At 44.4% G+C, this 15,000-nt stretch overlaps 1 protein-coding gene across 1 annotated transcript in view; it reads right to left on the bottom strand.

The window, feature by feature from the left end:
* Positions 1 to 15,000, bottom strand: part of LOC145407387 (prominin-1-like) — a 136,346-nt gene that overhangs the window by 90,773 nt on the left and 30,573 nt on the right. Inside the window, exon 2 of the mRNA XM_080278322.1 lies at positions 1,717 to 2,603. Within this exon, the coding sequence (XP_080134448.1) occupies positions 1,717 to 2,506 (790 nt within the window). The 5' untranslated portion in view covers positions 2,507 to 2,603. The remainder of the gene's footprint in view (positions 1 to 1,716; positions 2,604 to 15,000) is intronic.

Genomic DNA, 15,000 nt, shown 5'->3' with positions numbered 1-15,000 from the left:
CTACTCATTCCCCTCCCCTTCTCTCTGTGCGTATCCTATCTTTGTATTGATCTATATCTGTACAGCAATGAGCCTCTCTCTCTCTCTCTCTCTCTCTCTCTCTCTCTCTCTCTCTCTCTCTCTCTCTCTCTCAGGCCAGGACAAACCACCGGAAATCCTCATCCTAAAAGGTCCCTTGTTCCTCCCTAGTACATCCTATCTGTCTGTCTGTCTGTCTCTCTCTCTCTCTCTCTCTCTCTCTCTCTCTCTCGACTCAAAGCAGCTTAACTGAGATATGGATGAAACCCGGTACCACCTCTCTTCCTCCTCCTCCTCCTCTTCCTCCTCTCACTTTCATCTCCCTAAGCTCTCTTTTCTCTCTCCTCTCTCTCTCCTCCATTATTCCTTCCTTCATCCCATTCCTTTTCTCTCTCTTCTCTTCCATCTATGCCTCCCCTCTTTCCTCCATTCTCTCTCTCTCTCCTCTCTCACTCCATCTCTCCATACCCCTTATCACTTCCCCCCCCCTTCTCTCCGGTTCCACTCTCTTCATTCCTCCTCTCCTCCTCCTCCTCCCCTCCCATCTCTTCCTCGTTGTCCCCCTCTCCCTATTTCTCACGCTCTGAAGCCATAAGAGGTGTAGGTTACTGCCCTTTCTCACCTCTCTCTCTCTCTCTCCCTCTGTAACACACACAAACACAAAACCTCTCCCCTCCCTCCCTCCCTCTCTCTCTCTCTCTCTCTGTAACACACACAAACACAAAACGTCTCCCCTCTCTCTCTCTCCCTCTCTCACACACAAACACCAAACCTCTCCCCTCCCTCCCTCCCTCCCTCTCACACACAAACACCAAACCTCTCCCCTCCCTCCCTCTCTCTCTCTCTCTCTCTCTCCCCCCCTCTGTAACACACACAAACACAAAACCTCTCCCCTCCCTCCCTCCCTCTCTCTCTCTCACACACACAAACACAAAACCTCTCCCCTCCCTCCTCCTCCCTCTCTCTCTCTCTCTCCCTCTCTCTCACACACAAACACCAAACCTCTCCCCTCCCTCTCTCCCCCTCTCTCTCTCTCTCTGGTGATGGCAGTTTTAGGCCAAGTTAGAATAAAATGAGTATAGTTTCAGAGAACAGATAATCTACCATATGGCCAGACACTGATGCATAACACCAACACATACGAACAAGGAAAAAGGGGAGTAAGTGCTAAAGGAGATCTCGTAAAACGTAATTAGCATACTACAATAAGACAAGGATAGTACAAAAACGAATAGAATAAATGGAAGAAGTGTATAAAGAAGTGAAAAAATATATAAAAAAGAATGAAAAAAAAAGATAGGAACAGCCAAAGAAAATGCCATAGGAAAAAAATATATATTAGAGGAAAAAAATCATGGGAAAGTATATACGGTAAAAAAAGAGGAAAAATTTATAGAAAGAAAAAACGATGGAAAAAGACAGGTAATAGATCAAAAAAGGAAGATATATAGAAAATAATAATAAAAAAAATCTGCGTGACTAGAAATATATCAAAAAAGGAAGAAATATAGAGAATAATAATAATAAAAACCTAGAAATATATAAAAAAAATACAGAAAACTAATAATAATAAAAATCTGCGTGACTAGAAATACAAAAAAATATATATATAGAAATAATAATAATAAAAATCTAGAAATATATATATAAAAAAAGAGGGAATACGGAATAATAATAAAAGACATCTGCGTGGCTCACCTAACTCCCTGGGCACCTCTCTCTCGCGGTGTATGAGGCTGAGGAACAGGTTGGTGATGAGGTACAGGTGTTCCATGCCCCGGGGATTGAAGTCGTCCTTGGCCAGGTACGACTTGTTGACCCAGGCTTTCGAGTACGCGATGCGGGATTTGGGTTCGGACAGCTGGGCCTCCATCAATTCCGTCGTGGTTATAGCCAGCATCGTCGCCAGCTCCTCGTCTGTGCGATCCAGGTGGACCTCGACTTCCACCTCACGTATGTCCTCCTGCGGCACCACTCCTGGAGGGGGAGGAGGTGGAGAGAGCAATTCGTGGTCCTCCTCCCTCCGGTCCTCCTTTCCTCTTCGCACTTCAGTCTTCAACTCTTCCTCCTCCTTCCCCCTGTGCACTTCAGTCCTCACCTCCGGCTCCTCCAACTCCCTCCGAATCTCGCTCTTCTCCTCGATGACCTCCGGCACCAACAGCGGAGGCACGGTTGTGGTCTTGTTCTTCTTGTTCTTGCGGCGGTTCTTGTTGCGCTTCCGGTTGTTCCTCCGGCCGGATCCCGTGCCAGGGCCTGTAGGTTCCTGCGCCTCTCTAAACACCGGCTCCTCCGTGATAAGCCTCCCCGCGGACATCCCCTCAAAGACATCCTGCAGGAGCCTGGTGTCCTCAGGGTCCTCACTCAGAGCTATGGCTGGTGAAGGATCCGTTAAGATGGCCAGTTCCGGGTCCTCGAGTTGCGGCCAAGCGGACACGGCCAAAATTACCGACGTGGCCAGGAGGATCAGGGCAGCTCCCACCTTGGCCATCTTGTACTGGGGCGAGGTCAGGTCAGGTCGCAAGGGAGAGGGAGGCGTCCACTCAGGTCACTCCGCCCTCCCACCGTTCACAACTGCACCATCACGCCTGGCAAAGGAAAGCAGAAAGTTAATAATCTCGTTGATAATAAAGACTGTAATGTTGTTTAGGAAAATACATTTTGTAATAATGCTGGAATGAGAAAGTCAGTACAGCCGTGGAAGATTATTATTATTATTATTATTATTTATTATTATTATTACTGTTGTTGTTATTATTAGGTTATTTAGATGCAAAAACACAAGTAGACAGACACACACCGGATATACCAAACACACACACACACACACACACACACACACACACACACACACACACACACACACAAACAAGCCCAAGAAAATAAAAAACAAAAAAAACTATATAAAACTCCCCAATTACATATTATGCATCTTCGAAACTGTAAATAGCTATATAGAGACAATAAAAGCTTGCGGTATATGATCTTATAATGAGGATCTTCAAGGGCAGTATCGCTTTATGTGAGAGAGAGAGAGAGAGAGAGTTACATATAGGCTTGAAATTCATAGCAATTAGAGGACATGTATAGACAAGTTTGAGGAAAATTAAATGATTCTCTCTCTCTCTCTCTCTCTCTCTCTTCTCTCTCTCTCTCTCTCTCTCAAAACACAACTCACTTTCAACCCTTCCTCCCCCGCACCCCCTCTCTCTCTCTCTCTCTCTTTGATCTATTCTTATCATGCTATATATAAAGAGTTGCCATATCCTTACCGGCCTCTTCTACCTGTTTATTTATCTATCTACTTCCCTACCTATCTACCTGTCTATCTATCCTTAATTTTAGACTCTCTCTCTCTCTCTCAAGGCCAGAAGGGGGACTCAAGTAGACCTTTGTTTGGTTACTAAACAAGGGGTGAGAGAGAGAGAGAGAGAGAGAGAGAGAGAGAGAGAGAGAGAGAGAGAGGGGGGGAGTAGAAAAAAAACTGGGAGCTTTGGAAGGGGGGTAGGGGGTGGGGAGGAAGGGGGGTCAGGAGTGGGGTGGAGGGGGAGGGGGGGAGGGGTAGAGTGGAGGGGGAAGGGGGAAGGGGGGGTCAGGAGTGGGGTGGAGGGGGATGGGGGGTAGGGGTAGAGTGGAGGGGGAAGGGGGGTGAGGAGTGGGGGGGAGAGGGGGTAGGGGGGTGTTCCAAGCACCCTTAAAGCGCGAGTTACATCACATCTCTTCACCATTGTCATCTTCAAGGATAGTAAGAGTGAGGGGCAAGGTCGCTATCATCACTACTCGCTTCACTTTCCTCATTATCATCACTTTCACTTTGTCTCACTACCATCACTACTTCCCCTCACTATCATCACTATTTCCATTTCCTCTCACTATCATCACTATTTCCATTTCCTCTCACTACCATCACTATTTCCTCTCACTATCATCACTATTTCCATTTCCTCTCACTACCATCACTATTTCCTCTCACTATCATCACTATTTCCATTTTCTCTCACTATCATCACTATTTTCTTCATTTTCTCACTATCACTATTTTCTTTCACTATCATCACTATTTCCCTCACTATCATCACTATTTCCCTCACTATCATCACTATCACACTATCATCACTATCATCACTATTTCCCTCACTATCATCACTATCACACTATCATCACTATCATCACTATTTCCCTCACTATCATCACTTACTACTATTTCTCCTACCATCACTATCACTTTTCACTCTCATCACTGTTTCTACTTATCATCACTATCATCACTATTTCCCTCACTATCATCACTATTTTCTCTCACTATCATCACTATTTCCTCTCACTATCATCACTATTTTCTTCATTTTCTCACTATCATCACTATTCTTCATTTCCTTTCACTATCAATGAGTGAAAAAGTCACGAATGTAGGTAGGAAGCTGAATAGGTAAACAGGTAGGTAGGTGGGAAGGTAAGAAGGCAGGCAGGTAGGTAGGTAGCTGAATAGGTAAATAGTTAGGTAGGTGGGAAGGTAAGAAGGCAGGCAGGTAGGTAGGTAGTTGAATAGGTAAATAGTTAGGTAGGTGGGAAGGTAAGTAGGCAGGCAGGCAGGTAAGTAGGTAAATAGGTAGGTAGGTGGGAAGGTAAGCAGGCAGGCAGGTAGGTAGGTAGATAATTAAGTAGGTAAAGAAGTGGGTTGGTAAGTAGATAGGTAGGTAGGATGATAAATGAGTAGGTACAGAAGTGGGTTGGTAAGTAGGCAAATAGATAATTCAGTAGGTAAGCAGGTAGGTAGGTAGGTAGGCATGTAGGTAGGTAGATCAGTAGTTGGTATTATACGACAAACAACTACCTCAATTAACACCTGCAAAACACCTGTGCTGGCTACACCTGTCACCCTCCAGCAGCAGCAACTATCTATCTATCTATCTACTTACCGATCAATGTTTCTATCTATCTATCAGTCTATTAACCTATCGATCTATCTATCAATACACCTTTTGACCCGCCTACCTCCTCACCAACCTCCCTACCTACCTATCGATCTACCTATATACCTCCTCGCCTACCTACCTTCCTACCAACACCTGCCCGCTTTCCTACCTGCCTACCTACAAGCCTACTAACCTACCTACCTACCTACCTACTTACCTTCCAGTCAACTTACCTACAGAACTTTCTACCTTTACACTCTAACCTGGCCTAAAATTGCCATCTCTCCATCTTGAATGCCGAGGCGTGGTAATAGGTTAACACTTAATTCTGGTACTAGTCACGAAGAAGTGCCATGGAAGGGATGAAGAGCTTTGCCAAGTTAAGGTGAATGGACTACATTAACCCCTCCAAACCCACACCTGTCCACTAATTAGCACCTGCCTTAGTCTCACACCTGTCCTACTAACAACAGGTGTCCAACTATCCCTTACCTACCTACCTACCTACCTACCTTTGTTTCTTTCTACCTGTCTACCTACCTACCTATCTTTGCTTCTTCCTACCTACCTACCTTCTTTTCTTTATATTATTTTTTCCAACGTAGGTCTTTCCGCTGCTTTCTATCCAGCCCATTTACCTTCCTACCTACTTAATTACCTACCTGCCTACCCACCTACCTACTCAACTACTTACCTATCTACCTGCCTACCCACCTACCTGCCTGCTCAACCACTGTTCACATCTATATATATATAGATTTACATATCTACCTACTTACAAACCAATTCACCTACCTATGCTTCAATCTACCTACCTCGGAACTCTTCTGTACAACTACTATTCTCTCTCTCTCTCTCTCAACACCTGCCCCACACACCTGTCTTTCACCCTGGCATCTCTACTTTAAAGTGTGAGCATCAGAATCACCATCATCATCTCAGTTCACACCCCCACACCTACCCACACTTGTATATCACACTTACACACACCCTTACATACTTACACACACCCGTACACAGTTACACACACCCATCCATACACACACACCTACCCTCCCACCCACCCATACCTCTCTCATATACTTACACACACCCTTACATACTTACACACACCCTTGCACACTTACACACACCCTTACATACTTACACACACCCTTACATACTTACATACACCCATCCATACACACACACTTACCCTTCCGCACATGCATACCTGTCTCATCTACTTACAAACAATCTTCCACACCCTTATCACACACGACTCACACCACATTAGTCACACATCCACTGCAGCTGCTCCACAAACTTCCAGGTCATTCCCCACAGCCTTAAACACCTCCCATAGCCACCCACACCTGTTCCACACTTCCCATAGCAACCCACACCTGCTCCATACCTCCCTCCACCCTTCCAACAGCTGTATAAATTCTCCACAACTGCACAAACCTGCCACAATTACGTCAAACATCACTAAATTCTTAATACACAGATTGCTAACATCGTATCCAGCATCACTCCACACCTTCCACACCTGCCACAACTACCCCACACACACCTCAACACCTTTCCACACCTGCTACAACCACCACACACATCTCAACACCTTTCTACACCTGCCACAACCACCACACACCTCAACACCTTTCCACACCTGCTACAACCACCACACACATTTCAACACCTTTCCACACCTGCCACAACCACCACACACATCTCAACACCTTTCTACACCTGCCACAACCACCACACACCAACAACAGAGTCCAGCATCTCTCCACACCTGCCACAACCACCCCACACATCTCGACACCTTTCCACACCTGCCACAGCCTCCCACACCAAGCAGACTTTGGCCACACCTGTCTACACCTCTTGCACACCTGTCAAGGCGGTGACGGGCACACAAGGGGACCCAAACACGGCCTTGAATGGGGACTTGATGGCCGAATTGCACCTTACAACACCAACATCCATCTGGTTACGGAAAGGGAGGGGGTGAAGGGAGGAAGGGAAGGGAAAGGGAGAGGGGGAGGGGGAAGAAAAGAAGAGAGAGGGGATGGGGGAGAGAAGAGAGAGGGGATGGGGGAGAGAAGAGAGAGGGGGAGGGGGAAGAAGAGAAGAGGAGAGAAGAAGGAAGGGAGAAGGATAATGGGAAGATGGATGATTGACACAATCCACCACACCTTTCACACCCAGCCATCTGGTTACGGCCAGGGAGGGGCAGAAGGGAGGAAAGAAGAGAAGGGAGAGAGGAGAGAAGGGAGGAGGAAAAGGGGGAGGGAGAGAGGAGAGGAGGAAAGAGGAAAAGGGGGAGGGAGTAAGGAGAGGAAGGAAAAGGAGAGGAACAACGGATCACTAAAGGCATATGTGAGGGGGAAGGAAAGAGAAGGGAGGGAGGGGAAGAAGAGGGAAGGAAGGGAGGGGAGGAAAGGTGGTGAGAGAAGGTAGGATGAGAGGGGAAGTGAGAGGTGCGGGAGAAGAGGGGAGATGGGGTGAGAGGGGGGACGGGGAGAGAGGGGAAAGAGGTCAGAGGGGAAAGGAAGAGGCTGAGGAGAAGAACAGCGGAGGTGGAGGTTGAGGAGGAAGGAGAGGAAAGAATGATGGAGGGGAGGGAGACAAGAGGGAGGGAGGGAGGGATGTGGATGGTTGAGGGGAGAGGGAGTGGGAGAGAGAGAGAGAGAGAGAGAGAAATGGCCTATCACAATCCACTGTTACACATCTTGAGAGGAGAGACAAAGAGAAAGAATTGGCAAAGTAAGAAAAAGGAAGAGGAGGAGGAAGAGAGGTGGAGGAGGAAGAAGAAGGGAGGGAGGTGGAGGAGGAAGAAGAAGGGAGGGAGGTGGAGGAGGAAGAAGAAGGGAGAGAGAGGTGGAGCAGGAGGGAGGGAGGGATATAAAGAGAGAGGAGGGATATACTGGAAGGAAGTTGGAAGAGAGTCAGGAGGGTAGAGATAAATGGAGGAAGAAGAGACGAAACAAGAGGAAGGAAGGAAGGAAAGAAAAAAGGGAGAGAGGAAGAACTAACGAAGGAAGGAGGAGGGAAAAATCAGTGAAGGAAGGGAGGAGGAAGGAAGAATCAATGAAGGAAGGAGGAGGGAAGAATCAATGAAGGAAGGAGGAAGGAAGAATCAATGAAGGAAGGAGGAAGGAAGAATCAATGAAGGAAGGAGGAAGGAAGAATCAATGAAGGAAGGAAGGAAGGAAAAAGAAAAAAATATATACTCATACATCAAAAATAATATGAATAATTACGTGAGGGAAAAGAAGAAAGAATATAATGATGAATACATGGAGGAAGGAAGGAAGGAGGAGGGAGAGGTAATGTGGTAAATGGAAAACAATGAAGAATGAGAGAGAGAGAGAGAGAGAGAGAGAGAGAGAGAGAACAAGTGGGCACTATTTAAACACACACAGTTTTCTCGCCCAATGTGTACGCTTAATAATACACACACATACATACATACACACAAATCTAAACACGATTCATTCCCATAAACATACACACACACACACAATGATACCGTACATAACAAACACACACACACACAGATAGCATATACCCAAAACACACACACACACACACACACATACACACACACACACACACACACACACACACACACACACACACACACACAACCTGCACCAACCGTGATATTGATTTTAGCCAGCCTCTCTCTCTCTCTCTCTCTCTCTCTCTCTCTCTCTCTCTCTCTCTCTCTCTCTCTCTCTCTCTCTCTCTCTCTCAGTGCAATTCTGTCTACTCGCCCATTTCTGTTCTTCCTTTAAAATTATCGTTGTTATTATTATTATTATTATTATTATTATTATATGATAAGTCTCTAATCCTATCATTAGTGTTCAGTTTATCTCTTGGGTGAAAATTACGGTGATAATGATGATGATATTGCCCCCCCCTCTCTCCCTCCCTCTCTCTCTCTCTCTCTCTCTCTCATCTCTACCTTCGTCCTCTACTCTTCCTTCTCTCCTCCCTCATCTCACCCTCTCCATCCTTCTCTTCTCTCATTTCCACTTCTCTCCCCCTACCCTTCCCTCCTCCCTCCCTCATCTCATCTCTCCTTTCCTCCCTCCATGTCTCTCCTCCTCCTTTCTCCCCCTCCCTCCTCCTCTCCCCCAACTATCAAATGCCCTTAATCACCTAGACAACAACTCTCCCCTCCCTCTTCTCTCCCTCCCCTCTCTTTCTCCCCTCAATCTTCTCTCCCTCCCTCTCTCTTTCTCTCCTCCCTTTACTATACCTTCCTCTCTCTTTTCCCCCTCCCTCTTTTCTCTAATTTCTCCACCCCTCTCCTTTCTCCCCCTCCCCCTCTCTCTCTCCCCCTTCCTCTTCTCCCCTCCTACCCTCCTCTTCCTCTTTTTTTTTTCCTTTTCCCCCTCCTCCCCCTTCCTTATTCCCCTCCACCCCCCTCTCTCCTATTCTCCTCCCCCCTCCCCTCCTCTATCCTCCCATCTCTTCCTTACTTCCCTCCCCCAGACTTCATTTCTCCCTCCCTCTTTCTACACTCCACTTTCTCTATCCCTCCTCCCTCCACTCTCTCCACCTCCACCAATGCTTTCTCCTTCTCTCTCTCTCTCTCTCTCTCATAATTACTTTCGTACAATAGTTTCAATGAAGTCTGGAAGGGTCGAGAGAGAGAGAGAGAGAGAGAGAGAGAGAGAGAGAGAGAGAGAGAGAGAGAGAGAGAGAATTAATCCCCCGAGCCTAACCTAAGAGCAAAGGTGTGAGGGAGAGAGGGAGGGAGGGAAGTGGAGAGAAAGCCTGGAGTGAAACTGACGAGGTGTGTGGGTAATGGAGAGAAAAAATGGAGGGGAGAGAGAAAGTGGTGGAAAGCAATGAGAGAGAGAGAGAGAGAGAGAGAGAGAGAGAGAGAGAGAGAAATATCGCGCACATGAAATTATACATATACTTACACTTATTATTATTATTATTATTATTATTATTATTATTATCATCACAACACATTCCTTCTGTTATCTCCTTATCTTTTCCGCTTTACCTTCTCTCTCTCTCTCTCTCTCTCTCTCTCTCTCTTGTTATCACTGTTATCAGCTTAACAATGAACACCTCAGTCTTATCTAATTTACAGGAGAGAGAGAGAGAGAGAGAGAGAGAGAGAGAGAGAGAGAGAGAGCACCTTGAAGTATGAGTGTGTGTGTCTATGTGAGTGATGGTTAAAGGACGCAATACCGTCTCATTGTGTGTGTGTGTGTGTGTATAACATCTGGTGACCTAATACACAACACATGGCTAACGTGATTCCTTACCTTAGTACACACACACACACACACACACACACACACACACACACACACACACACACACACGAGAGAGAGAGAGAGAGAGAGAGAGAGAGAGAGAGAGAGAGAGAGAGAGGAGAGAGGTATGGGTGGGATGAGATAAAGTAAGAGTGAGCTGAGAGAAAGATAAACGAAAAAAAAGAGAGTGAGTGAGTGAGTGAGCCGGAGTTGGGTGGTATGAGAGAGAGAGAGAGAGAGAGAGAGAGAGAGAGAGAGAGAGAGAGCGAGAGAGAGAGAGAGAGAGCCTCCCTATCACTTCATAATTAGTATCATTATCAGAGTACAGTTCAACGCTAATTACACGCTGGTTGGGTCATTAACAGGTAATTACAGGTTTATAGGACACTGTGACCTGTATTTCCGTAGGTTAATGAGGCTCCCTGACACCTGTACCTGTGCGATTTATTCTGCTCGTAATAAGGTACTGTCAACCTCCCGAAGCTCCCTGACACCTGTACCTGTGCGATTTATTCTGCTCGTAATAAGGTACTGTCAACCTCCCGACGCTCCCTGACACCTGTACCTGTGCGATTTATTCTGCTCGTAATAAGGTACTGTCAACCTCCCGACGCTCCCTGACACCTGTACCTGTGCGATTTATTCTGCTCGTAATAAGGTACTGTCAACCTCCCGAAGCTCCCTGACACCTGTACCTGTGCGATTTATTCTGCTCGTAATAAGGTACTGTCAACCTCCCGAAGCTCCCTGACACCTGTACCTGTGCGATTTATTTTGCTCGTAATAAGGTACTGTCAACCTCCCGATGCTCCCTGACACCTGTACCTATGCGATTTATTCTGCTCGTAATAAGGTACTGTCAACCTCCCGAAGCTCCCTGACACCTGTACCTGTGCGATTTATTTTGCTCGTAATAAGGTACTGTCAACCTCCCGACGCTCCCTGACACCTGTACCTGTGCGATTTATTCTTCTCGTAATAAGATACTGTCAACCTCCCGAAACTCCTTGACACCTGTACCTGTGCGATTTATTTTGCTCGTAATAAGGTACTGTCAAGATCCCTAACGTCGCCGATGGCCAGGTGTAGTCAAATTGGAGGGTGGATTTTGACTAGTAACCAAGGAGACTCATTCCTACCTCATGACTGTCACTGAATTTCACAACCTAGTATTAAAGTACCGGTAGACCAGTTCCGTCAGATGAAAACAAGGAAGCTCCGTAACACCTCCTCCATACCGATTTATTTTTGGTTACGGCTAGCTAATATCGTTTTATACGCTATTTACGCAGAGCATGGTGATTTCGCCATGTGGAGAGGATGGAGAGTGAGAGACTGACGATGAGAGTGTATGTGAGTGAGGTGGAGGGGGGGAGAGGGAGGGGGAGGCCAAGGATGAGATGGAGGGATGGAGTGGAGAGGTATATGAAACTGGAGGGTGTGAACAGTGACATGGCGGGGGCCAGGGCGACATGGAGACGATTTGTTTGTGGCCACCCCTTACGGGATTAAGGCGTCTGGCAATAGATAGATAGATAGATGATGTTATTGGGATGATTTCAGAGACGAGGACGGCAAGGTGTAATAAGCAAAATAAATCGCTCAGGAACAGGCGTTAGGGAACGGGCCTGGGACACGAGTTGATAAGCAAAACAAATCGCTCAGGAACAGGTGTTAGGGAGAGAATACGGGCCTGGGACACGAGTTGATAAGCAAAACAAATCGCACAGGAACAGGTGTTAGGGAGAGAATACGGGCCTGGGACACGAGTTGATAAGCAAAACAAATCGCACAGGAACAGGTGTTAGGGAGAGAATACGGGCCTGGGACACGAGTTGATAAGCAAAACAAATCGCACAGGAACGGGTGTTAGGGAGAGAATACGGGCCTGGGACACGAGTTAACAGCCCCAATTAAAGAGCAATTAGTGAAGGCTTTGATGGTTAATTGACGCCCTAATGACCTCCTTTATTAGGCCTTATTATGTCTTTGTGCCACGATTATTACTTCCTTTACTGATGCATGAGTTGATTTATTCTCTCTCTCTCTCTCTCTCTCTCTCTCTCTCTCTCTCAAAAAATACACCAGTCTTCATATTTACACATCCGTTTTTCCTGCCTTCCTCCCGCCCTCCCTCTCTCTCTCTCTCTCTCTCTCTCTCTCTCTCTCTCTCTCTCAAAAATACAATCTTATTTACACATCCGTCTCTCTCTCTCTCTCTCTCTCTCTCTCTCCTACCCTCACCCACACACTTAATTTTCCTCACCAATCCTCCCGCGCTTGCTCAGCCTCTCTCTCACTCATCGAGAGAGAGAGAGAGAGAGAGAGAGAGAGAGAGAGACAGACAGACAGAGAGAGACAGAGAGAGACAGAGAGGAAGAAAAGTGCAGAGGGGAAACGGATGTGTAAATGAGAATGGTGTATTTTTGAGAGAGAGAGAGAGAGAGAGAGAGAGAGAGAGAGAGAGAGAGAGAGAGAGAGAGAGAGGAGGGGGAAGGCAGGGCAGCCCCACTTTAAGCTGACCTCCAGGCCCACACACCACACCACACCACACCACCACACTTATACCACAGCGATTTACAAGAGGATTAAGATTTATACAGGATTCAGGATTTACACCACACCACCACACTTATACCACAGCGATTGACAAGAGGATTTACAAAAGGATTAAGGTCTATAAAGGATTCAGGATTTACACCACATCACCACACTTATACCACAGCGATTTACAAGGGGATTTACAGGGGACTTATGGGATTTGCGGCACTTATATGGGATTCTGGTGATTTATATTCGATTTACAAGTGATCTGCGTGATTTACAGTGCTTATGAGGGATTAAGAGGATTTATACAGGATTTAGAAGATTTATAAGGGATTTAGAAGATATGTATATGGGATTTAGAGGATTTATAAGGGATTTAGAAGATTTATAAGGGATTTAGAGGATTTATAAGGGATTAAGAAGATTTTATTAAGGATTAAGAGGATTTATAAGGGATTTTGAGAATATATAAGGGATTTAAAGATTTATAAGGGATTAAGAAGATTTGTAAGGGATCAAGAGAATTTATAGGGGATTAAGAAGATTTATACGGGATTTACAGGATTTATAAGGGATTTAAAAGGATTAAGAGGATTTATAAGGGATTAGGAGAACTTATAGAGAATTAAGAGGATTTACAGTGATTTGATATAAGGATTTGGAGGATTAATGGGAGATTTACTTGCTACAAAGCGGATTTACATGATTTATAAGGGATTTAGCAGATTTATAAAGGATTCAGATGGATTTATAAAGGTTGAATGATCTGAAAGGTGTTTGTGGTGATTTTACGCGTGTGTGTGTGTGTGTGTGTGTGTGTGTGTGTGTGTGTGTGTGTGTGTGTGTGTGTGTGTGTGTGTGTGTGTGTGTGTGTGTGTGAGAGAGAGAGAGAGAGGGAGAGAGAGAGAAATCAAAACAACGCCGACAAACATGACACTAATTGGATGGCACGAAGCGAAAAACAATAAACAGTGTATCTCTAACACGACCAGTATCTCTAACGACCTATATAACAAACTATCTCTATCTCTAACTATATCTCTAACAAACTATCTCTATAACAAACAAACTCTCTATAACAAACTATCTCTCTATAAGAAACTATCTCTCTAACACACTATCTCTTTCTCTAACTATATCTTTAACAAACTATCTCTATCTCTATCTCTCTCTAACAAACTATCTCTATCTCTAACAAACTCTCTATCTCTAACTCTATCTCTATCTATAACTATCTCTATCTCTAACAAATTATCTCTGTCTCTAACTATATCTCTAACAAACTACCTCTATCTCTAACTATATCTCTAACAAACTATCTCTATCTCTATAACAAACTATATCTCTAACACACTATCTCTGTCTCTAACTATATCTCTAACAAACTATCTCTATCTCTAACAAACTATCTGAATAACAAACTATCTCTATCTCTAACAAACTATCTCTATAACTAGGTATCTCTATCATCTATAACAACCACCACCTATAACAACCTATCACTATATATAACACACATCTATATATATATATATCACTATCTATAACTATGTATCTATTCTATAACATTTATCTATATCTATCACTACCCATAACTAGTGTATCTTAATCACCTATCTATCTATCTATCTATCTATATTTACCATTATAACTATCACTATCTGCAACATCTAGTATTAATTATAGCACTTGATCACTCTCTATAGCTGACTATCACTACCGTATCGAGAATATACTATCACTATAACACACTACGCATAATACTACTAATATCTTTATAAAATTAGAAAAAGAAAAGAATGACGAATAAAGGAGGAGGAAGAAGAGGAGGAGGAGGAGGTGGAGGAAGAAGAGGAGGAGAAGGAGGAGGAGGAGGAGGAAAGTCTAAGATGAAAAATAATACACTGAGAATTGTATGAGAATGACCAAGGATGAAAGTCATGAAATCGGACATGCCAACCTTGATAACACTGCCGGTACACCCCCCCTGCTACTGGCAACACTGACATCATTATTATTATTATTATTATTATTATTATTATTACATTTATTATTATTATTATTATTACTACCGGTATTATTATTATTATTATTATTATTACATTTATTATTATTATTATTATTATTATTATTATTACGGTATTATCATTATTATTATTATTACTGTATTATTATCAACATCATCATCATTAATAATAAAAACAACTAAAACTACTACTACTATTACTACTACAGAGAAATGTAAA

This window comes from Coenobita brevimanus, chromosome 73 (genome assembly GCF_032717465.1).
Source record: "Coenobita brevimanus isolate Jiangsu-jjx chromosome 73, ASM3271746v2, whole genome shotgun sequence".
NCBI classification, from domain to species: Eukaryota; Metazoa; Arthropoda; class Malacostraca; order Decapoda; family Coenobitidae; genus Coenobita; species Coenobita brevimanus.
The sequence above is the reverse complement of the archived record's forward strand: the minus strand, read 5'-3'. Positions and strand labels throughout refer to the sequence as shown.